Raw genomic sequence first — 26,100 nt, forward strand, 5'->3', positions numbered from 1 at the left:
GGACTCTATAATAGATGATAATAATCTATAATTATTCAATGCTTTCATCCTATATGATGCAAACCCAATGAGATACCGTCTTTAAAGGTTTTTAATGTGAGTAATAAGACAGAAGGAAAGTTATTCTTTTAAATCATTCAATCAGATAAAATACCAAAAAAAACCAACAATCATTTTCTTTACAAAGAAGGTCTAATTCCTGATCAAGGGTGACCTCTGGTGGCATTTCTTATGCACATTTAACACAGTGTCGGACTTCCCTCTGGCACCCCCAATAAATTGAACCCCAATAAAGGAGAATATTTTTAGTTTGGGGTTGAAATGAGAGGTCCTTGGTGTTCTCTGAGCTGACATGTTTTCTTGCAAACGTTTCATTAGCCTAAGTAATAGCATCAGTGCTGGTCAAACTAAGCCCCACATATCCAACATGTTAAAATGTTTGGAAACACCAGTACCGAGAAAACTGGTGTCAAGTGAACTGAAGAGTCAAGCTGTTACCACGATTAAAAAAAAAAAAAATACAAGACAGCTTTCAAAATACCAAGAAATTAATACTAACTTTCAAATGTTAAAAAAAAGAAAGTCCTGGTGTTTTATGAAAAAAGCAAACACTATAAAAAAAGAAAGAGAATGGAATGTTTCCAGATAAGGTCTGTTGAAAGATACCAAGTTATTCGGGGGGTTAAGGGACCACTAAACATCCCAGATCTTAAAGGTTTGAGGAGGTCACCTTAGCTAGCTTTGGCTTCCGGCATTAGCCGTCATCTCTTTCTTTCATTTCTCCAGAAAGCCTTCAAGGAAGGTTGTGGAAGATTATGAAAGCTGCTGAATAATATATACCCTGTTTCTCTCTTTTTTTTAGAGATGTTTGTGGTTCTGAATTTGGAGGCTTTCTACAATGCATAGCCTGAGTATTGAGAGTGATATTCCAGTCCCCTGTATAGGTTGGAAAATCGCAGTAGTTCTCATTCTGAAGGATAGTAGAAGAAAAGCAAAAGAAATGGCATACTGTGTTTGGAGTAGAGAATGCAGGAAAACTCAGTTCAGTTGGTTATGTATCTCAGCACCTGATTACCTAAAAATCCCAGAGCTAGCTGTCTGTCTGTCTGTCTGTCTGTCTGTCTAGCTCAAGGGTCTTCAAACTTGGCAAGTTTAAGACTTGTGGACTTCAACTCCCAGAATTCCTGAGCTAACATGACTGGAGGAGGAATTCTGGGAGTTGAAGTTGTGGGAATTGAAGTCCACAAGTCTTAAAGCTGTCAAGTTTGAAGACCCCTGGTCTAGCTGCCTGCTTGCCTGCCTATCTATTTATTCTCTCTCTCAGTCTATCAAACTATCTGTCTGTCTGTCTGTCTGTCTAAATATCTATTCTCTCTTTCAATTTATCAAACCTATCTATCTATCTATCTATCTATCTATCTATCTATCTATCTATCCAGATCGATCGATCTATCTATCTATCTATCTATCTATCTATCATCCCAGTAGTTTTCGATTTTTTCTTCACCATGCACTCTCTTTAAATACTTTTTGTGCCCACAGACCACAGCCACGGACCCCCAAGACTTAAGATTTAAATCATAACATTTCTCCAAGCCTTTGAAGACACACACACACACCTCGTGGCGACAATCGCAGGGCACCCCTCCCCAGGAGTCTGTGGACCATAGCTTGAGAACCACTGGTCTATCATCTATCATCTATCGATATACACATACATACATACGCACACAGACCAGAAAAGAGGCAATAGCAAACCATTTCTGGGCTGTTTCCAAAAGACAACCTTGACTTGAAGAAAAATTTACCTCAGAAATTCAGACGTATTTTTCTGAAGAGCTTACTCGCAACCCAGCAAACAGCCAACAATACTGTAAGTTGCTCAAGCCAATGTGAATCGGCAACTAACAAACAAATTCTGATCTATCCTTGTGTGGGCTCTATTGTGTGTTTTTTTTTTTTGTTAATGTTCTTTTTGAAATCACTTCTCTGGTGATGGGATTCCAGCTGACAGGAAGAAAAGCTGAGGTTGGGAGGTTCAACAGTATTTTTTTTTTCCAACGTTTGCAAGGTCATCAGGCTAGTTATAAGGAAAGCCATTAATACTTGCTGCTACAAAGAATAAAGACATTTTGAAGGGTTGGAGGGAGAAAAACAATCACAGGAACAATGCTTATTGTTAACTGAACACTTTGTAATACTGGAAAGCTCGTTTTAAAAAGCTGCACATAAAGAAACCAGGTTTCAACCTCTCTGCTGCAGTGCTGTTTACAATTAATTAGTAAATTAGGACTTCCCTTTTTAATGCTTATGACCATTCTGCTTTTTTTTAATGCCTCCAACACAACCCATCCCCCTAAGAATCCTAGAGCCAGCTTAATATAGTTACAAAATAGAGACAAACAGAGTTGGAAGGGCCCTTGGAGATCATCTAGTCCAGCCCCCTGCTCAAGCAGGACACTCTTTTGTCCCTATCCTGGACAAAAGGCTGCCCAATCTCTTCTTGAAAACCTTCAGTGATGGAGCACCCACAACTTCTGAAGGCAAGCTGTTTCACTGATTAACTGTTCTCACACTTAATCAGGAAATTTCTCTTTATTTCTAGGTTGGTTCTCTCCTTGATTAGTTTCCATTCAAGGTTATTTATCTCATGTCCAAGTGCTTTGGGCCAACCCCCTCTTCTCAGTGACAGCCCCTCAAATGGCCTATTTTGTGGATGTGGCTTGGTGGTCATGTGACTGGCTGGGCGTGGCTTGTATGTAAATATTATAAATATTTATATAAATATTGGGGGGTTTTTTTATTAAAAAAAGCAACTTTTACCCAAAATCCCAGCAAAGCAGGCAGGCAGATTGAGTTGCTCACAGAATCACAGATTCCCTCAGAGATCTACCATTCTGCAATCTGCTAGCTGAGTCTGCCCTGAAAAGTAGATGCTTCAGTCCTAAGGAAGATTCAGCTCTGCTTTTAGATTAGCTAGAAAGCAAGAAATCCAATAATTTCCTGCTTTCTAGCTAATCTAAATCTCCTGGCACAGCAGAACAGCTGATGGGGGGCGGGGGCAGAAGGAAAAATAGCAACTTACCAAAGGCAGGCAAATTGGATGGCACGCATGCCAGGTAAGGAGTGAGTGAGCGGAGAGGGGAGGGGCCAGCCAGTGGTGCACTTTGCCAGTTCTCCTAACTGTGCAGAATCATAACAACCGGTTCTATAGAACCGGTCCGGTCAGGTAGAATCCCACCCCTGCCATGTCACCCCGAGTCCTTTTCCATCCAACTACTAGATGAAGAGACAAAGCCCATTTACCTTCTGGAAAAGGAGGGGCAAATAGCTCTCGGTCTGATTTGACAATAACAAGGAATTGTTCTTTAAAACTTTTCCATAAAAAAATTATTTGCAAATTAATCTTTCCTTTTTACTGCTTTTCGGTACGCTGAGCTGCACTTGTCCCAATTTCACAGCATCCACGGTGCGTCAACCTCGCTCAGAGCCAACTGAGTGAGAGTTGTGAGAGGCTCTTATAGTCCCAACACACGAGTACAGGACACCGTGTTGGAGAACACAACCCAATTAGGAACGTTAGAAATGTGCCCTCCTTGACTCTCACAGAAAAATGGGAAATTTTACAACCCCATCATCAAACGCTGCTCTCATTAGTAAAGAAAAAAGTCCACTTCAAATTCCTTCCCTTTTTCATATTTTACCGCACCTGAAACGCTGTTTCCAGAATAAACCCTCATCTCTAACCTCTCCAATTAAGACTGACCTCCACAGATAAATTCAAATAAAACATGGCTCAGTAGCCTAAAAACTTCATTGATGTGGCCCCTCTGGCAACTCCCAGCTGTGCTATTAACACTGTTAAGAAATACTTGGGGAAAAAGGCTAAAGTATCGAAGATTTTCTCTCTTTATTACATTGTTCCTCCCAACACGTAGTAAAATATCTTTTCTTTTACACAGGATGGGAGTTGGAAGGGAGAGGCATCTGGCTGAAGGTGTGTAGGTTTTCAAGGTGGCTGTTGTGGCCCAACGGACCTGGCCGCAGATTCGGACAGTGAGGAGGTTGAGGAGGAACACGGGCCAGTCCTGGAGTCTGGGGAAGGCTCTGACCAGTACTTTGTGTTGAAGGCAGAGTTGGGGCCACAGCTATCTGACAGTTATCAGCTCCTTTTGGAATCAGACATCAGTGAGGCAGAGAACAGTTGGAGCCTGTTCCCAGTGTGTGTATGCACAGAGTTGCCAGACGAAGGGAACAGCTAAGCAACAAGGGCCGACTTGGGAGTTAAAGCCACAGGTGGACGAAGTATAAAGTATAAAAGAGAAGCAAAAAGGGAGTGTGGCTTTGCAGGAAACAATTAGTTCATTCTGGCATGCTTGCCAAGTATTGTGGCATCTGAAAGATATGGGCCTTGACCCCTCTCCAAGCCTGATAAAGGTCTGTAATTGGGAACTATTGTGAAAGAATGTTGGCTGGGACTTTGTTGGAGAGGAAATTCATTGTAAATCAAATAAAAGGGATTTATCGGGACGAGGACTCCGCTTTGTGCTGTTGGGGGAAGCCTAGGTCAGAACAGTGGCCCTGGGCATCCTTTCAGCATGACTGGGAAGGATCAGGCTGCCAAAATATCCAACACAGTCTTAGGTTGCATTAATAGAGGGATAGAATCAAGATCATGTGAAGTGTGAAATTAGTACCACTTTATAATGCTTTGGTAAGACCCCACTTGGAATATTGCATCCAGTTTGTGTTGCCATGATATAAAAAGATGTTGAGACTCTAGAAAGAGTGCGTAGAAGAGCAACAAAGATGATTACGGGACTAGAGGCTAAAACATATGATGAACGGTTGCAGGAACTGGGTATATCTAGAGAAGGGCTAGGCCAAAATGATACAGTTGTAGTCTTCCAGTATTTGAGGGACTGTTACAAACAAGAGGGAATCAATCTCTTCTCCAAAGCACCTGAAAGTAGAACAAGAAAGCAATAGGTGGAAATTTATCCAAGAGAGATCCAGCCTAGAATTAAGGAGAAATTTCCTGACAGTGAGAACAATTAATCAATGGATTAATTAATCAGTGTCTGTATATTGATCTGGTCTACTTTGAAGGGCTGACACAGTTCCCTATCTCAGCCCAACAGCCTGTGCAGTGTAGTGATGAAGATGTCCAACAGGAAGCAGGAGGCCCCCAGTTCTAATCCCTCCTCAACCATAGAAGTTCCCTGGCTGACTTAGGGCCAATCACACTCTCTCTCAGCTTGACCTATCTCACAGGTTTATTGTTATGGAGAAAACGTGAGGGTGGGGGGTGATACATGCATCTAGATGTCTAGACAACTAGGTATCTATTTTCCAAAGCACCTATAGGCCAGACAAGGAATGATGGATGGAAACTGAACAAAGAGAGGTTTAACCTGGAAATAAGGAGAAATTTTCTGACAGTGAGAACAATCAACCCATGGAACAGAAGTTGCCCTGTGAAGTGGTGGGAGCACCATCACTTGAGACCTTCAAGAAGAGACTGGACTGCCATTTGTCAAAAATGGTATAGGGTCTCTTGCTTGGACTAGATGACCTACAAGGTCCTTTCCAACTCTGTAAATCTGTAAATCTGTAAAATCTGAATGGATGAATGGATGGATGGATGGATGGACTCCTTCCAAATTCCTTGGAAAGCCAGCACAGTGCTTAGAGCAGTGAGTTAGCACCAAAGAGACATAGGGTTTATTTAAGTGTCAGCCCCAGAAGTTAACAAGGTGATTTTGAGCCAACTCCTCTCTTTCAGCCCATCCTATCTCCTAGGATGGTGGTTGAGAGGGAAAGGGGGAAGAGGAAGGAGTGTATATACCACCCAAATCACATTGATAAAAGATGGCATATAAATTTAACACAGAAATGAATAAATAAGAACCTGGGTGTCTTGATAGCCTTAAATGTGTTAAATCCCATTAATCATGAAGCTCAAGATCTCAAGATATAATCTTAAATCCCATTGGCCATGAACTTCAATTTCTCAAGATATAACCTTAAATCCCATTGGCCATGAACCTCAAGTTCTCAAGATAACCTTAAATCCCAAGGGAGGCTCATTCAATTTCATTGTACACAGGTTGTGCATTGACAATACAGATTTGATTTGATTTTGATTTGATTGCTCATGACCCTTAAGATCTCAAGAAATAAACTTAAATCCTATTGGCCTTGAACCTCAAGAGCTCTGTTCTAAGTGCATCTAGGGAAGAATTTGATTACCACTACTTGACCTAAACCTCACCCAAATTTACAAACCAGCACGTGGAATGACAGGCACATACCTAGTCAAACGAATGTGAAAATGAGATGTATTGCGCTTTATCATCCCTCCAAGCAAAGTGTTCCATTTTATATCCATTTGTATTCTTGCAATATTTGAATCAAGAAAGGGTCCCTTTCTGTTGGTGGTTTGTCCAAAAGCTGGTATGGTTCTAAGCTAAGTTGGCTTTGAAAAAAAAGCCTCATTTTTATTTTGACAATGGAAGTCTAGACAAATTCAGCATGATTCTCTCCTTCCTATAAAAGTTTGCTATCGAATTTGCCCAATGCAAATAGCGGTTTAGATCCTGGAAACAGATATGATGGCTTTAATCAGTCGCCAATACAAAAGGTTTTTCAAAGGCCGTGGGAGCTTTCACTTCCCATTTAGATAAATTCTAGTATGACTGAAGAAAAGAAAAAAAATGCAGAAGCTAGCAAGTTACTCTAAAAGGATTGTGAGAGAATAATATGAAAAACAAGAAAATACTTTAGCTTAATAAAATGTAGGCTAATATGCTGAACTGGATATGAAACTGAAAAGCCTAATCTCATTATAACCCAAGTGGGATATGAAAGGTAACTGGAAGGAATGATATATTGCAACTGACTGCAAATAAATTGGGTGTTTGCACAGGATTTGGTCTTTAATTGGAAAAAAATGTATAGGCATTGATCATGAGGCCAGGGTACTTTAATGGTTAGGCAATGCTGCTTGTCAATGTGCAATGGAAAACAATAAAACAGCTTCCACATTAATGGTGGTGCACAACAAGATTCTTGCAGGTATTTTAAATTAAAAAGAAAACAAAAACAAATAAACTTAAAACTCAAAAGCAAACCTGATGCACTCCTGGGTCTTTTTCTGCTATCAGTTTTCAGTGTTACTATGTTTAACAGGGTTAAACGTGTTGTGGGAACAGAGTTGATGTACTGTACAAACCGAAAGATTGCATGTAAGCCAATGAAAAGAAGATAGACCTGTTGTGCAAATGTAGCTAATCTGGAAAACACTTGAGTCAAGACAGGCTAAAGGGATTCATTTTAAAGCAGGTTCCACATTAATGGTGATGAAAAACAAGATTCTTGCAAGTAGCTGTATCTGGGTCTTGGAGAACTATGATCAGTGTAGCTACACAATGTAAGAATGTTTCCCAATGAGAAGCAACCACAAGATGTCACTCTACACCACCTTTATTTACTGTCCCAAGAAAGCATTCAGATCTAACATGCAAGTGTAAGAAGTTATAAATAAAACTACTGAGTTACTAAAAACCACCATGTCACAGAAAACATATCAAGAACATGCCTGCACGCTGGACACAGCACAGGGCAGCCTTCTCCTTGCAAACCAGCTTTCCTGGGGCTGAAACTCCCACAAATTCTAGGGCATACGCTGGCGTGACTAATCTGGAAAGCCTAAATTTACTTGTCCGAAAGGTGCTTTTTCAAGAGGCAACTGGACTTCCTTGTTTTTCTTTGAAGACGTTTCGTCTCTCATCCAAGAAGCTTCTTCAGCTCTGACTGGAGGGTGGGGAATGATTCCGTCCCACCGTCCAGTCAGAGCTGAAGAACCTTCTTGGATGAGAAGGGAAATGTCTTCAAAGGAAAGCAAGAAAGTCCAGTGGCCTCTTGAAAAAGCATCTTTGAGACAACTATGACCTGGATGACTGAGAATCTCCATAGACCTAAATTTATTTACTTACTTATTTTAGTTGTTTAAATTCCGCTTTTATTGTTATAGATAACTCAAGGCTGTGAACATATCTAATATTCCTTCCTTCTCTGGATCTTCCACACAACAACAACCCTGTGAGGTGAGTTGGGCTGAGAGAAGATGATTGGCCCAAAGTCACCTGGCCAGCTGTCATGCCTGAGGCAGGACTAGAACTCACAGACTCCTGGTGATTAGCCCAAATCCATGCAGCCAGCTTTCATGCCCGAGATGAGACTAGAACTCACAGTCTCCTGGTAATTGGATCAAAGTCACTCTAACGGCTTTCATGCCTGAAGTGGCACTAGAACTCACAATCTATTAGTTTCTAATCTGGTGCCAAGTTCAGCTAGGTGCTTTGAGATGTCAGGCAATTTTCTTGGCAAGTTTAAGACTTGTGGACTTCAACTCCCAGAATTCCTGAGCTAACATGACTGGAGGAGGAATTCTGGGAGTTGGTCCGCAAGTCTTAAAGCTGTCAAGTTTGAAGACCCCTGCCTTAAATATTTAAATGAAATATAGCAGTATGCAAAAATAGTGTGCCCTTGATGATTCCAACCCTGAAACAGACCATAACAAACATGGAACAAGGTAGTTTAGGTGGCCCAAGAATGGTTTGAAACAAACCTATTTTGAATCTTCCTAGGATAGAGCATATCCAGAGTTCCTAACTCATTCTGAGATTGGGACCTTCTCAGATGGAAGATTGCACATGCACCCAATGAAGCCAACTGTTTAAAAAACAGTCTCGCGTGCAGTTCTTTGGCAATGTGTAAATTGTGTATCAGAGCACAAAAACTACAAGGAGGCAGGATTTAAAACCCAGAGATAAAACCATTTAGGCTAAAATCTGCAACGGCAACAACAGAATTTTAAAGGTAAGAGGTAGGAGATGCAAGCACATTAACTTGGCAAATCGACCTGAAATGGTCTCAAACAGATGTCAGAAACATGATTATTAAAAAGCAGACATTATGTAACCAAACCTGATTATTGATTATGCAACAGCATTATCTTGCAGCCTGGAATACGCTCAGACCACTACTTTAGAAAAAAAAAACAGCGGTTCAAAGCCATTAAATTGCAAAACAATTTTATAATGAGAGATTATGTGCTTTCCCATTTCAATCTCTTTAGTAGTATTTTTAAAAAAAGCACCATGGTAAAGAAGAAACCTCATTCCAAGTCAGGAAGAAGAATAAATATGTGTATTTTCATCTCAAACAGCACATTTTTTTCCCCTTGTTTGTTGATTCAGTAGGTAAATTCTTTCATCCTAAAAGCTGGTTTGGGGAATCACTCTTAAGCCAAAGGACACATAAATCTGTTCATCATTCGTGCAACTCATACACTTGAATCATTATAAAATCAGAAAACTATATTTTACCGTTTTAAAAAACATGGGTTGCAGTTAAAGAGGAACCAGGATATTAAGCCATCATCTATGAATCTGTGAAGTAATATTCCTGATTCCAAGTTATTATAGTTAGGAGATGCTAATTATTACAGTTTCCCTATTTTTTTCAAGGAAAAAAATTTTCAAGGAAAAAAAAAACCCCCAAAAGTCCAGTTCCCTTTTCAAAAAGCACCTTTGGAACTAGAAAACCTTTTGTTCCTCTGTTCTCCAATGGCCGAAAATATTTTTCCTCCTACATAATAGTTCCTTTACAGAACTGGTGGCTTTTTCTCATAAAGCAACAGGGGAATTTTCTCCTAAAGTAAATAGCATGAAAAAGGACTTTGCCTTCCATGGGGTTATCATTCGTAATTATTCTAATCGATAACCAATAACTAATAGTCATTCAGTATTCCCAGATCTCAGAAAGTGTTCTGGAAAAGCCATCTAGGACAACATCCAAATAAATGAAGCATAACAGTATGACAAAGTAGCATTAATTCACATACCTAGCAAGGCCTGGAACAAACTGCTTTTAAAGATGCCCATCACTTTCTTAATGGCTTTTTTCAGTTGTTGCTCCTCTGGCCTTTTTAACTTCTTACAATAATCTTCCAGAAGTGCTAAAGCTCGATCAGTATCTGAAGAAAATAATAATAGAACAATAATTAGCTGAACTGTAAAAAATTTTTTAAAAAAAATAGCAAAACATAAGGATGCATTTGCCATACAAAGATTACTAATTAATACAAAGCTTGATTTTGCTGAGTTCTAAAGCAAAGAGGCACAGATTAATGGAAATGTTTAAAAATGGTCATATACATCTGTTTCCCTTTGCCTTCCTCACCGCTTGTGTTAAGCATTTCAGACAAATATCCCAGGGCAGATGTTACCTTGTTTATAGCTGATCTCATAAACTACTTTGGAGGTTTATTTGTTACTTTGATGATAAACAAAATGAAAAACAAAAGTGTTTTAAATCATTTCTTTAAAACGTAAGGCAGCTGTATTGCACACAGAATTGCAACGTTCCAATTCAGGGGCATCTACGGAGAGAATATTTTTTTAAAAAAAGTCAAAATAGCAGCTGTAAATAAAATCATGCCTCTTTTTTAACCTGTAGCTCCTATTGACACATTATTTACATTATTTATTTACATTATTGTGCACATGACTGAGCTCTAAAAAACTCTAATTGATACATTCTTGTGTCTTTTCGATTGGTCAAACGAAAGAAAATTGAGACAGAAGTAGGCTAGTTGGCTGTTTATTTTACTGAAAATTCTAGAAGAACTAGTAATGGAGAAGTAACAGCAAATCACAGGCAAACTTAAATGCAGATAGTCCTCAACTTACAACAACAGTTAACATAGTGGCCAAAGTTACAACAGTACTGAAAAAAAGTGACTTATGACCATTTTCATATTTATGACTGTTGTAGCATCCCCATCGAAATTCAAATGCTTGGTAATTGACTCATATTTATGACAGTTGCAATGTCATGTGATCCCCTTTTCGACCTTCTGACAAGGTCCCCAATGGAACCTTCTTTCATATGTGGTGGTTATGTCCCTAAACGAGAAGATATTGGGTAAAAATAAGAAATTGGCTACAAGAAATAACAAAACACTAAATTGAACTGAAAACTGAAACTATTCCTTTTAGTCAGATAATCAGTAGGACTCCCTTTATTAGCTCCAACTTTGCCCCCAATGTCCTGGTTACCTTCTGGCTGGAGAAAAACTCTCCCAGAAACAGCCTTGGGCTACAGAGAATCAAGTCCAAAACATGGTCAACACAAACTGTAACTATAAGACCAATCAAGGCAAAAATGAGGTAATTAGTCTGGCAGGCAGGAGCAGGAATTCCAGATGTGAAGGTACGGCAATAACTCAACACGGTTGGGAAGATGCCAGGAACACAGATAACTAAAGTCAACACAAGATAAACTCACATTTGCTCCCAGCAGCTGCTGCACTCAGCATGCATCTCTTTTAAGCTCTCTTCCCAACTATGGTTAATAAAGGAAATCAGGGCCCTTTCCTCCCAGGTAAGCCATGCAACCCATGTTGCTCCCTTCTCCGTTCCTCCCTGCATGCCCTAGGATGAAGAGAAGCTGGGTCTGGGTCTTCCTCTGAATTCTCTCTCCCTTGTTCTACCTTCCCCTGCTCTGTCCAGCCAGACTTTGCCCTTCCCCAGTTTCCTCCACAGCCAATGGAGCCACACTCCCACTCCGTCAGCTGTTCAACTTCCTCCTCGGATTCAGACTCCGACAGGGGCATGACATATATCTTCCGTATAAGAATACAGCAAGTCCTCAATCTTCAACCATCGTATTAAGTACGATGTCCAATGTTATGACTTTTGTTGCCATAGTCATTAAGCTACAGTTAGGTGAATCACATGGTCATTAGGTAAATCCAGCTTTCCCCATTGACCCAGCTTGTCAGAACATCTCAGTGATGATCATGTGACCCCAGGACACTCTAACTTAAGTGTGAACAACGATCATAAGTCACCATTATAACTTCAAACCGTCACTAAAGAAAGTTGTAAGTCGAGAACTACCTGTAACCCAATTGGAAAGTGACCAGGCAATAGAATAGAATGGAATGGAATGGAATGGAACGGAACGGAACGGAACAGAACAGAACAGAACAGAACAGAACAGAACAGAATAAACAGAGTTGGAAGGGACTGTGGAGGTTTTCTAATCCAACCCCCTGCCTAGGCAGGAAATCCTACACTACTTCAGACAAATGGTTATCCAACATCTTTTTTAAAACTTCCAGTGTTGGAGAATTCACAACTTCTGGAGGCAAGTTGTTCCACTGATTAATTGTTCGAAACTGCCAGGAAATTTCTCCTTATTTCTAGGTTGAATCTCTCCTTGATTAATTTCCATCCATTGCATCTTGTCCTGCCCTCAGGTGCTTTGGATAACAACTTGACTCCCTCTTCTTTGGGGCAGCCCCTGAGATATTGGAAGACTGCTATCATGTCTCCCCTAGTCCTTCTTTTCATCAAACTAGACATATCCAGTTCCAGCAACTGTTCCTCATATGTTTTTGCCTCCAGTCCCCTAATCCTCTTTGTTGCTCTTCTCTTCTTTCTAGAATCTCAACATCTTTTTTACATCGTGGCGACCAAAACTGGATGCAGTATTCCAAGTGAGGCCTTACCAAGGCAGTATTAACACTTCACATGATCTTGATTCTATCCCTCTGTTTACGCAGCCTAGAACTGTGCTGGCTTTTTTGGCAGCTGCTGCACACGGCTGGTTCATATTTAAATGGTTGTCCACTGGGACTCCGAGATCCCTTTCACAGTTGCTACTATTGAGTAGTATGGTGAGAATGACCAATGGTGAAAAAAGCCATCCAGTCTTCCTCTCTCTGATTGATGAATAAAGGTGACAAGTCTTCCTCAGCTCTTTGTAAGGACACATCCAGCTACAACTAGGTCTATGTTTTAACAATGCATTTATTTGTAATCAACTGGGCATCCTTTCCTTTCTGACTGACTAAGCATTCTTCATATGCCAGTTGGGAGCAAGCCAAACTCAAGCCTCCCCCAAAAAACCACAGTTAAATCACAGCTGAAGGCCACGAACGACTGGGTTACCAAACAGACACATACAGAGACATACTAAATACGCTTAGACCTACATGGTATTTCTTTTCAAAAATAGTAAAATAATAATTGGAAACTGGCATGCCGCCAAATATTAATCTTTTGGGTGTTCTTAATTTTTTTTTCTAAGAAAGTAAGATCACCGTTGAAAATTCACCTATCTGGAAGTTTCCCAGGTTGGAAAAAACAGTGGCAACTGACTCTATGCTGCCAATTTACAAATCCCAGCCTTGTTCACTATGCTGGTTGGGGCCACTGGAAATTCTAGGGCTGGAATACAGGTTACAACTTACGACGACACATTTATGTTGTTCAGGGAGAAATTTGTTAAGTGGGTTTTGCCCTATTTTACGGCTTTTCTCTCCCCCTTTGTTGAGTGAATCAGTGAAGTTGTTAAATTAGTAACACGGTTGTTAAGTGAATCTAGTTTTCCCCATTGACTTTGCTTGTCAGAAGGTCGCTGAAGGAGGATTGCGTGACTACGGGACACTGCAACCGTCGTAAATGCGAGTCGGTTGTCAAGCAAACCCAATGTAAATCACGTGACCATGGGGATGCCGCAACAGTCGTAAGTGTGAAAAATGTTCGTAAGTCGGGTTTTTTTCAGTGTCGTTGTGACTTCGAATGGTCACTAAGTGAACCATTGTAAGTCCAGGACTATCTGTAGCTGGAAACAGCACCAGAAGGCAATAGATGGAAACTAATCCAGGAGAGAACTAACCTAGCATTAAGGAGAAAGTTCTTGGAACATTTAATAAGTGGAAAGGCTTGCCTTCACAAGTTATGGGTGATCCATCCTTGCAGGTTTTGAAGAAGAGACTGGACAGCCACGTGTCTGAAATGGAATTGTTCTGACCCGAACCCTTTTCCAATAAAACAAACAATAACCAAAGGAAACAGAAACCTTTTAATGAGTCTTACGAATCCCCGGTTAAAAGGCTGCTGCAAACTAATTAACTTTGATAAGCGCAAACCTCGCCAAAACGGTGTGAGACGGCTAAAGAGTCACAGATCAGAAATATTTCACAACACAAGAGTCTTCAAAGACCAACTTAAGATACTGTAATGTCCACGAGGCTGAGTTTCAAAACGTCTTTGCTTCCTGCAAAGAACATTCTCTTCACAGCTGACCTTTATCTTCTTGAAGAAGGGGCCGTTACCTTGCAGCCTTACTCCCGAGTCGCCCTTGCTGTTGCAGCTGCTCTTTCTTACGAGCAGCCCTGCGTGCTCGTAGGAAAGCACAGGCTCCTCGGGAACCTCCTCATCGCTGCTGCCAGCCCCCACAATCTCTGAAGGCAGCAGTCCACTCCCTAATGGTCCTGGCCCCTCATCTGAGTCCTCGCTCTCCTCAGCCATCCGTAGCTGTTGCTGGCTAACCACAACAGGTATAGGGGATTTCCTGCCTGAGCAGGGTGTTGGACTAGAAGACCTCTAAGGTCCCTTCCAACTCTACTATTCTGTAATCCAGAGATTGCCCATGCCTACCGCACAAAATATTCCAATATTCCCATTGTAAGGATAGAAGGTATTTTTCTTTGGGCTTGCCTGCTACCCCATATACAAAGACACGTGCAGATACTTCAAGTCTGCATTAATGGAAGAAAAGAAGTAAGGCCGTAATCTGTTCCCTCCAGGAACCAGACCTATCAATTAGTGGTAGTCGCTCTGGTTAATTCCAGATGACTGAGAAAAATCTATAACTGATTTTAGTCCAAGGAGAACATTCAAGGTTTGGAAAGCATGCTGACAACACGTGTACTAAATGGCTCCTATGTCTGTAGGAAGTCATAAACATCCTTTCTCACTAAGCAATCTAGCTAAAACCTTCCACACCAACCCATCCCCAGTTTACTTTTTGCCTTTTTTTTTTTTTTTAAAGAGAGCATGGCTGAATTTATAAAATAAACTCAAATTCCCAAACTGGGCTGGAGCTACCTGCTGGTTTTATTTTCTAGGGGGTGTTTGTGGGGGATTGTTCGGGGCCTGGATGCTTTCTGAGAAATCAAAAGAAGGTGAGAGAAGTTGGCCCAAATATTTTGTGAAACCATCAACCTTCTAACGAAGCTCTTTCTGCCATGCTCATTAGCTACAGTACATTGGTTCACTGTGGAAGGGAAAGCCATAGAAAACCAGAGAGTGAAAAGCTGCAAGCTAAGAAAAAATAAATAAATCGGGTTGGCATTCTGAAAAGTACTCATTATAGCTCCATTCCTCATTATAGACTTTTGTTGCACCTGTTAGTTTAAATTGCAGGTAGTTCTCAGGGATGGCAGTAGGTTTAGTAATCCAATATAAATGTGCAATTTTGATGCGTAAGTAGCCGGACTTAATGGGCATCTAAGATAAAGGCACCAGATTTGATTACTGATGACTAGAGGGACACGCTTTTAATATAACATTGTCCAATTCCTGGCATTAAAAGAATACTTTTTTTTTAACCATTTTGCTATGAAATGTAAGCATTCTGTACAGGTAGTCCTCAACTTACAACAGTTTAGAGACCGTTCAGTTACAACGGCACTGAAAAAAAGGATTAATGAGCGTTTTTTGCACTTAACAACCGTTGTAGCATCCCCCTGGTCACGTGATCAAAATTAAAATGCTTGGCAACTGACTCATATTTACGACGGTGGCAGTGTCCCAGGGTCATGTGGTCGCCTTTTGAGACCTTCTGCCAAGCAAAGTCAATGGGGAAGCCGGATTCACTTAACAATCGTGTTATTAACTTAACAATTGTAGTAATTCACTTCACAGCTGCGGGAAGAAAGGTCGTAAAATGGGGCAAAATTCACTTAACAAATGTTTCACTTATCAGCAAAAATTCTGGGCTCAATTGTGGTCCAAGGATTGCCAGTATATTATCCTTGTTGTCCTTCAATGTTATTTTTCTCCAGAAGAAGATAGTGACTTATAGTACTGGTCCTAGAATTTCTTGAAACCAATTTTAGTCTGAATACTTGTTGAAAGACAGTTTTTAGATCTAATGCTAGTTTCTCAGGCTGCTGTGTAACAAATATTATTGCAGCTTCCTGCTTAAAGCATCTTCTCAGTTCAATCCATTGCTCTTCAGTGCTTCTTTTTAAGCCTTCCTTGAGTATAATAAATACTACTCACTAAAATGGACCGGCTATGATTTTCTAGCTGATCCTCATGTTGAATATTTAATGCACAGTCTCTCTTAAGTTATCCAAAACATATTATGAGGTTTTTATTTTATTTTAGTAAGACAAAGCTGTCATTCTTCAATCAGGCTGGATGTTGTTTAAATCTTAATATCCCCCCAATATAAACACACCCAGATATTGTACCAATAAGATCCACACCCTTGCTCCCAACCTATAGCATTTTCATCTTAAAATGCCTCAAACTCCCAAAACTGAGCCACACATTTGTTCCATGTGCAAGTAAAGCTGTAATTAACATCATTAACTACATAGATTATATAAAATCTATGTAGTTAATGTAAAATGTAAAAATCTACGTAGAATATAAACATAATTGTAAGACATTTTACATTAAAGCTAGTCTTAGCTTGGTCAAACCAAAACTGGGAAAAATAATTTATGACTAGTTGTATACCCGTGCTTCGCTAGGAAACTATGTGATCAGGCTTAGTTTTGGGGGAGGAAAATAAGGAGAGAAAAAATGTGCCTCTGCCTACCACCATCCATCGGTATTCATCTGGTTAGCATCCTGTCAATGTGTGTGAGAGAGTTGAGGGCTGTTTGGAAACTGAAGCAGCATTTGCTGTGTGGGCAAGAAGGAGACAGCAAGGAGCCTGAGTGTGGCTTAGCTCAACTGTTCTGTACTAAAGCTGGTTGCTGCTGTGAAAGTAAAACTGAAACCCCTCTCCTTTGCTTATGTTTTATATTTGGAACAGGCTTCTTTTCAGGTGGGGAGGGGGAATAGAACTCCTTAGCATCAGAGAGTGTTAATAATATAGGATGGTCTGATGAAGGTCATTTCAAAAAATCCTTTCTTAGTGAGCACCTAGAAACCAAGAGGAACATATGTGCCAAATTTCAAGTTTGTAGGCTAAACTAGCTTTAAAAGGGTAAGGATCACTTGCTTGCTGAAGCAAAGAAATGACTACGTGTGTGTGTGTGTGTGTGTGTGTGTGTGTGTGTGTGTGTGTAGGTCTAGGTGTGTTCGGGTCTTTTCCCATGTAAGATTAAGAGCATCTTGGTGACATTTCAGTGAAATGTCATCTAGACCTACATATCTATACCTGTGAAAATCTACGAAAACCAATATGTATGTATGTATGTATGTATGTATGTATGTATGTATGTATGGTATTCAGCTTTGTTTGGGTATTTTCCCACGTCATTGTAGTTGTGCTTTTAAAGTTGTAGCAACGTTTCGGCAGAATCTCATCTGCCATCATCAGGCTTCTGGCAGATGGCAGATGAGATTCTGCCGAAACGTTGCTACAACTTTAAAAGCACAACTACAATGATGTGGAAAATACCCAAACAAAGCTGAATACCATACATGGTAAGTACCCGCGAAAACTTAAGAAAACATACACACACACACACACACATATCGATATCGATATATAAAATAGAAGATAGAATAGAAAATTATTGGTCAGTTTTGGCCTGACCAAGCTAAACTAGCTTTAAAAGGGTAAGAATCACTTGCTTGCTGAAGCAAAGAAATGACTGTGTGTGTGTGTGTGTGTGTGTGTGTGTGTGTGTGTGTGTGTGTGTAGGTCTAGGTGTGTTCGGGTCTTCTCCCATGTAAGATTAAGAGCATCTTGGTGACATTTCAGTGAAATGTCACCTCGACCTACATACCTATACCTGTGAAAATCTACGAAAACCAATACACACACACACACACACACACACATATATATATATATATATATAAAATAGAAGATAGAAGATAACAGAAGATTATTGGTCAGTTTTGGCCTGACCAAGCTAAACTAGCTTTAACAGGGTAAGGATCACTTGCTTGCTGAAGCAAAGAAATGACTTCTTGCAATTCATCCCATTAGGTATAAGAGTCCTGTGGTGGTTCAAACTAAACAAAAACCCAGAATAAGCCCATTTCTTTGCTTTGCAAAACGGATTGTTCCTATGCATTAAGTTTCGAGGCAGGATGTTTGCAGAAAGACAAAAAAAAAAAATCTGCAATGCTTACACCTGCAAGAAAGACCAGATGTGACTGCCTTGATGCAGGGGTCCCATCTGCTCATGCTGAGTTTTTGCTGAAGCTGGCTTAATTTTCTTCAGGATAAGAAAACAAAAAAAAAAAACCCATGCAATGTTTCTTGCACGTGCAAGGGTCAGGGCTGCCCCTTGCTGTGAGCCAATCTTAATATGATTCAGTTAGGGAGGAGGAGATGCACCTTAAATAGAACTGAGGTGAACTCAAAGGTGCCTTTTTCTTCAAAAATGCAACTGGACTGTTCAGTTGTTTTTTTCCCTTTGAGCAAGAAGACATTTTTGCTTCTCGTCGAAGAAGCTTCTTCAGTTCTGACCGAATGATGGAGAATGGAAGGATTTATATTCTTTGCAGTCATCTGTCGTTAGTACTCTCTCTGAGAGTCATTGAGGCCCCTTGGAGGTTTATCTGTGCCCCTGGGGTCATCTAAGTAGTGCATATGGGTAGCGTTGTATCCCTCCTCCTCTGTCAAGAGAGCACTGTTCAAACTTAATGTAGATGGCCTCTTTGACCCTTCTTTCAAGCCAGCAGTCCACATTCTCAACAGATGGAGAGAGATACGACACCACCTATCTTCTGTTTACAACACAGTCCTTTCAGCAGTTCCAAGAAGGCTCCATACCTATTTGGACTATTCAGGTGACCCTGAGGACACAAACTTCCAAGGGGACTCAAGACATAAACTTCCAAGGGGACTCAATGACTCTTAGAATGAGTGCTAAATGACCAGATGACTGCAAGGAACATAAATCCTTCCATTCTCCACCATTCAGTCAGAACTGAAGAAGCTTCTTCGATGAGAAGCAAAACGTCTTCTTCAAGGGAAAAACAGTCCAGTTGTCTTTTGAAGAAAAAAGCACCGTTGAGATAACTATGACCTGGATGACTGAGAATCACCACAGATGAATGAGATGGACATTTTCAGGACTCAAAATAAGATGGGCTTGTATAAAGTGTGAAATGTTTACAACCTGACCAAGTATGAATCTTGAATTAAAAGATCCCACATGTTCAGTAGCTGACAACTATCTGTTATAGCAACCATTCCTGAAATACAATAAAAATATAATTTCTACCTTTGTTGATTCTAGTTTCTGGAGAGTCTACGGTCAAGTTCATCTGACGCTTATCCCTACATGATAAAGGATCTGGAGTTTTGGTCAAAGCAGTCAATTTTTAACATCTCATTCTAGCACAAATATCGGAAATAAGTCTTTTTTCTCTCTCTCTCTCTTCTCATCACCTGGATACATATTCCGAAAACCTTTATGTCTGCACAGGAGGCTACAGCCATGGCAGGGACAAACATTTCCACAGAATCAACACTTGGGTCATTATATCGATTTTGACTTCCTTCCTCAACCAGATGTCTTCCACATGTATTGAGATTACAAACTGCCAAAATTCCCAACGAAAATGGCCCAGAGATTTGGAATTTGCTCTTTCTAAATCTAGAAATATGACAAGAAGGAAATTTGGGGAAGACAGATAAGCTCCCTGTGCTTGCTCAGTATGACTAATAAGCAGTACAATCAATTATCTCCCTTTCTGTGCATTCCCATTACTTTCAGAAATAAAAACACCAATCAGGTGCATTGTAATGATTAAGCTGAATCGTAAAGATGTCACCATTAATTAATGCATTATCTGGGAACAGCAAGTCAAGGAATTACAATAACCCAAAGCAATAATAGCCTCTCCTTTCTCCTTATTGATTTATACTTATGTTCCAGACTAGCAAATATAAGAACATATTTCTAGCCCCAAAACAGAGAGCAAGAAGTGTTTTACATGCTAAAACAAACAAACAAAAAGGCCTCTGAAAAGACAGGATGAAACAGGGAACAGTATGACTTTGTGACAAATTTTATCCCTAGGGCAAAAGGATTCCCTTTTAGCTTCTTCCATACGACCAAATGCCTATCGTTTATTGTGATAAAAGAACTATAGATACATTGCGGTTCAGACAAAACTTGTACTCAGTTGTCAAGGATTTTTAATGAGGACAGAGTAAGTTAAATAAAGGTATATTTAAAATGCAATAGCCAACTCTTTCTCCTTTCATGTTAGAGACACTCTCCTTAACAGTGAAAAAATAGTTTTTTTATTGTTTTGCATTTGATGAAGTGGAGCCGATTTGGACATTTCAGAGCTATTTTTAAAACAAAGAAACATATTTCACTAGAGAAGTTTAAAAACATTCATGTCAATCTTAAAAAGACGTTTTATTCAACCTAATGTTGGAAATGGGAGTTCCTGACTCATGTTTCTCATTATTTGCTTTGACTTCATGACAGCTAAAAATAAATAAGAGCTATTGTTGTGTGTTTCAGGAACATGCCTAAAACAGTGGCAAATGACACACCTCTCATAAAAGAAAATAATCACTAATAGTTAATAACATTGAACTCTGTAAGCAATTAAAGTCATGATTTTGTAAGATCTATCCGGGAATTCTTCCACCAATCCTGCCCACAGAACAAAGTACTGCTGATATCGTTTATATTTATGTATGTTTATGCATGGAATTATTGCCGGGATAAAATAACTGGACTTGTTCCCACCTCCCGATTCCCTTTACTGAAACACTACAAAAACCAAAAGCTCTCCAAACTATTTTATTTGAAGTTTTAAAGGTTTTTTTTTGCACGTAAACAACGATGCACTGCTCCTCTTTCCCCTCTCCACCGAAAAATAGTTTTATTCTCCTATTCAAATGCTTTTTAGTGGAAAATGGCACATGTCACATATCCAATTATGTTCAAAAGCCAGACCAAACCCCCCTCTCATAGCCCACCTTTCTTCTTCACTGGCATTCTTCCTGTTACCTCTGGCACTGGATGCAAGTATTTATTTCCTGTAGAGTCCTTCCGGGATTATCTTGGGAAGTCAGAAGTCTGCCGTCCCACTCAAAATGGTTCAGGTTTAAAAAAAGGACTCTATTTCTTCATTTCCTACCAAGGATGCTCGTAATTCCTCACGTTAAAAACTTCCCACATCCCCAGGAAAAGAGCAAAGGCAGGGAGGGGAGTTTGAGAGAATGTCTGCCACAAGCCGTTGTCAAAATCTGCAAAGTATTTTCCCAAGCTATAAAAATATATCGGAGAAAACATACATCCGTTTACAAAAGCGTCTAAGAATCCCTCTTCCAACCACAAAGGATTGTTTTTGTATTGTATTCAGAAGTTCAGTGAACATCCCTCCCCACTCCCCAAAAAAATGCAATTAAGGCACACAGTCCAAAAACTTGGCAATCTCAGTATTCCAGAGTCCAAAACCGCCCAACCCCGTCTTAAATAATCCCAATAAAATTCTAAAAGAAGCTGGAGGCAATTCAAAGAGGAGTTTTTCTTTCTTTCTTCCGGATGCAGTCACAAGGATTTTTGCCCATTAGACAGACATCCTGATCTTCTGGATGCTGGAAACTAAGCTCCGAAGTTTCAGTTGGTTACCCGCACAGCCGCACTCTCATTTGTAGTCTCTCCACCCAGCCTTTTGGTCTGTAACATCCCTCTGATCCTCTTGTATTACACCCAAGAGGATTGAAAGCAATCCCTTGACATGGAATTATTAAAGCGACAGTGCTGTTCCCAGGGCAGGCTGGTGAAGCAAACCACGGGGCATCGGGACAAGTGAGTTCTGGTCATTTCGCGCTGAGCTCAGGAAGCAGCCACCACCTACCAAGAGAAGAGAAGAGTTTTCAGTACAGTTTCCCCTCACGATGAAATCAAGAAAATCTCTTGGTTGTCTCATATACAGGAAGTCCTCGACTTACAACAGTTTATTTAGTGACCAGAATTTCAACAGCACTGGAAAAAAGCAACCAATGACTTTTTTTTTTTCACACAATCTTTGTCGCATCCCAGGATCATGTGATGTTTTGCCCCAAAGCCTTTTCCAATAAGACAAACAATAACTAAAGGGAACAGAAACCTTTTAATGAGTCTTATAAATCCCCGGTTAAAAGGCTGCACAAACCTTGCCAAAATTGTGTGAAACTGCCTAGAATAACAGATCAGAAATATTTCACAACACAAGAGTCTTCAAATACCAACTTAAGATACTGTAATGTCCACGAGGCTGAGTTTCAAAACGTCTTTGCTTCCTGCAAAGAACATTCGTTTCACAGCGGGCTTTTATCTTCTTGGAGGGGCCATTACTCCCGAGTCGCTCATGCTGTTGCAGCTGCTTCTTCCTGCGAGCAATCCTGTGCGCACGCGCACTTGGCACAGGTTCCTTGGGAACCTCCTCATCGCTGCTGCCAGCCCCCACAATCTCTGAAAGCAGCAGTCCACTCCCTAGCGGTCCTGGGCCCTCATTTGAGTCCTCGCTCTCCTCAGCCATCTGTACCTGCTGCAGGCTAACCACAACATGTGATCAAAACTCAGATGCTCGGCAACACATTCATTCTTACGACCATGCCAAAGTCATGGGATCTCCTTTGGCGACCTTCGGACAAGCAATGTCCATGGGAAAGCCGGATTTACTTAACAACTGGGTTACTGGGTTATCAACTGCAGGGATTCACTTCACGACTGTGGCGAGAAAAATGTCATAAAATGGGGCAATTTAACAAACGGCGGACTTAACAATGGAAATATTGAACTTAATTGTGGCCGTAAGTCAAGGACGACCTGTAGATATATATTTTTGTACTATACCGGTCTTCCTCGACTTACAACAGTTAGTTTAGTGACCGTTCACAGTAACCATGGCACTGAAGAAAGTGACTTTTTCACACTCACAACTGTTGCAGCATCCCAGGGTGATTAAAATTGGCAATTGACTCCTTTTTATGATGGTTACAATGTCCTGGGGTCATGTGATCCCCTTTTCTGACAAAGCAAAGTCAAAGGGGAAGCCAGATTCACTTAACAACCCTGTTATTAATTTAACACCTGCAGGTATTCACTTAACAGCTACGGCAAGGACGGTCGTAAAATGGGGCAAAACTCACTTAAGAAATACCTCATTTAACCACAGAAATCTGGGGCTCAATGATGGTCATAACTCCAGGACAACCTGTATTGTGATTGTTTTATGATTGTGCATGCCACCAGCAGTTGCTTATCTGAAATGAGCAGCTGAAGCAATTAAATAAATGTGAAAGGAGAATCCAGCAGGCCATAAAGCAAGTACAGGTAGTCCTCAAGTTACAACCAGTTTTTTTTTACTGACCCTCCTCTCCCCCTGCCACCTCTGTGGGAGGCTCCTGCTGCTGCCAGGCCAGCTCCAAATCCCATTTACCTACCCTAGATGAAGTTCCCAGATGTGCTGCATCTACAGAAAAGCAGGGGTCGGCCCACAAGCAGAGCCCCAGCAGGGAAGCCCCGTGATGCCTGAGTCTTGCACATTGTCTCACCGATTGCCGTTCCTCGCTCTTCTTTTCCTGACTCATTGGCTGGCGCTTTGTTTGCCCTGCTTGCGCATGAGTGCGATCCCCGCCCCCATCCCAGACTCCAGCAGGCCAACCCACGGTTAGCAGTTGGGAGGGCTTGGTTTCTGTCTCTGCTTTTTGAAAATAAATCATGATCTCTCAGGGGAACCCTGGTGATCTCTCACAAAACTCTAGGGTTCGGTGGAACCCTAGTTGAGAAACTCTGTTTAAGTGAATCAAGGGGGAGCTTCTAAGCTTCTTTCTCTTGCTTGCTGTTTCCCACGTTCAAAGCATGCAAGGCTTGTTTTTGTACCCATAATCTCTACATAGATCTCTGCATAGTGGTTAAGACACCAGGCAAGAAGTTGGAGACTGGGAGTTCTAGTCCTGTTTTAGGGGTGAAAACTACCAAGTTGACTTTGGGCCAATGACCAGGAAATGGTGAATCCTAGCCCCGTTAGGGATGAAAGCCACCTGAGTGACTTTGGGCCAGTGACCAGGAGATGGTGAGTTCTAGTCCTGCCTTAGGCATGAAAGCCGGCTGGATGACTTTGGCCCAGTCACTCTCTTTCAGCCCAACTCACCTCACAGAGTTACTGTTGTGGGTTAAATGGGAAGAGGAAGGAGCATTAAGTATCTTTGCTGCCTTGAGTTATTTATATAAAAATTATATAGGCAGAATTTTAAAAAATTAAGTAATTTTTTTTTAAAAAATATCCAAGATTATCTCTTTGGTTCTATGCAATAGGCTTCTTACAGGGTGTGATGTGGATAACAGATGGAGCAGAAGAGGCGAGCTTTCTTGGACAATTTTTTTAAAAATCTCCATTTTCTGGCTTAGAACATCTTTTTTTAGTAACTATTTTCGCGTAGTTTTTTCCAAGGTCACCACCATGGCTCTCTAAAGAAACAGATGTGCAAACTTTGGGGAATAAGAACTACATTTGAATAAGGAGCCAAAGGCTATGCTCTAAAAAGTGAGAGTAGAACAAATTATTAGAATTAAGTTAGAGACATGAATATGTTTTTGAAATGTTGACAGATGCATGCAAAAAAAAGGGAGGAAATGAAGAAAATTGTCCTGTTAAAAAACACAGGAATAACCTGTGCAAATTCAAGAGCAGCGATGACATGACTAAAAAGGAATGCACATTCAAAATCATACGATCTTTTCACCCCTGTGATTTGGAGAAAGGCTCCTTCGATGCTCTTAATGCACTGTCAGAATTTTAGTCCTGCACTTTTAGGAGCATCCTCTGCTCCTAAAATTCAGTACCAGCCGCAAAATGAAGAAGGAATGCTATTAAACATTGAAGATGTTGAATTGGAAGGTTATGCGAACCAGAGCACTATCTCTACATTAGGGGAACGAGTAGCTGCATAAAAACTGAGGCATGACAAAAGTTTAAAGATCATGGCAGGTTTGAGATGAGAGGGGGGGAAATAAGAAAGTAGGGGAAAAAAGAAGTTGAAATGAAGCCCTACAAGAAGCAATGTGAGTGTATTTTCAATGTGGAATGAAGGACCATTAAGAAAACGAATTGAATAGCAAAATCTGAAAGGATCCTAGATCAGCAGCAAAGACTAGATGTGCCCAGTGGCATATAGAGACAACCCAAAAAAAGATTTTAAGAGGCAGCAAGGAAAACTGGCAGGAACAAACTCTCCTCAAGCAGAGGTGAATTATAAGCAGAAATACGAACACAGCAACAGACTACATGAAAATGAGTTTCTGGGTGAGTCAGGGTACATCAGGGGAGAAAATAAAAGATGGAGAAATGTGCAGCAGAAGAAAAATGGTAAAGAGTCATCAGTATGATGGGACTGAGGTGAGAAGCAAGGGAGACAGGTGGGTCAATGTCCAGGCAAGGTTTACACAGGATAGGTGAACTGAAACCTGCTGGTGGAACTGAACTGATCTTTTCTACCCATCCTACCTGAAGTGGCAGGAGAGACATGCTCTGGGCACTGTCAGCTACAAAGTTATCAGCTGGTGGGGCTGAGAGGAGATTTTTTTTTTTCTGTTGGAGCACTCAACCTTTTAGAACAGCGATCCCAACGTTTTTGGCACCAGGGAAGAGTTTTGTGGGAGACAGTTTTTCCACCGGACCAGCCTGGGGGTGGGGGTGGGGGTGTGGAGGAGCTCCACACGTGAACAGCTCACAGTAGGGTTTATGCTCCTATGAGAATCTAATGAGGTGGAGCTGAGGCAGCAGCACTGGGGAATAGCTGCAAATACGGATGAAGCTTCATTCACTGCCCTGCTGCTCACCTCCAGCTGTGTGGCCTGGTTCCTAACAGATCGTGGACTGGTACTGGCCCGTGGTCCAGGGATTGGGGGGGTCCCTGCTTTAGAATATCATCCTCACTTAATGTTAAAGTGGATCTGAGCTTGTTGGCATTTCGTAAGGCTTTGAAAACTTGGCTTTGTGTCCAAGTCTATAGCCCTGAGTGTATCACAGAGCCTGGCTGTCTGGCTGATTGATTATATTATGACCTACTGCTTGTGGT

The 26,100-nt window shown here is 40.8% G+C and overlaps 1 protein-coding gene across 13 annotated transcripts in view; it reads right to left on the reverse strand.

Annotated features, from left to right (window-relative positions):
• The window catches only part of DLG2 (discs large MAGUK scaffold protein 2), a 979,527-nt gene that overhangs the window by 951,539 nt on the left and 1,888 nt on the right, over nt 1-26,100 (reverse strand). For 12 of the 13 annotated variants that reach the window (XR_015744246.1, XM_087936980.1, XM_087936978.1 and 9 more), the window contains exons 2-3: nt 21,010-21,889; nt 9,911-10,042 (exon numbers count right to left, since the gene is read on the reverse strand). Coding sequence is in view for 12 of the 13 variants with exons in the window: in XM_087936980.1 (XP_087793106.1) it covers nt 9,911-10,042; nt 21,010-21,028 (151 nt within the window). In the remaining variant the exon portion in view is untranslated. The remainder of the gene's footprint in view (nt 1-9,910; nt 10,043-21,009; nt 21,890-26,100) is intronic. The other variant, XM_087936973.1, reaches the window with a different exon arrangement.

The sequence above is a fragment of the Pseudonaja textilis genome, chromosome 7, assembly GCF_049901715.1.
Source record: "Pseudonaja textilis isolate UNSWEBS1 chromosome 7, rPseTex1.2, whole genome shotgun sequence".
NCBI lineage: Eukaryota > Metazoa > Chordata > Lepidosauria > Squamata > Elapidae > Pseudonaja > Pseudonaja textilis.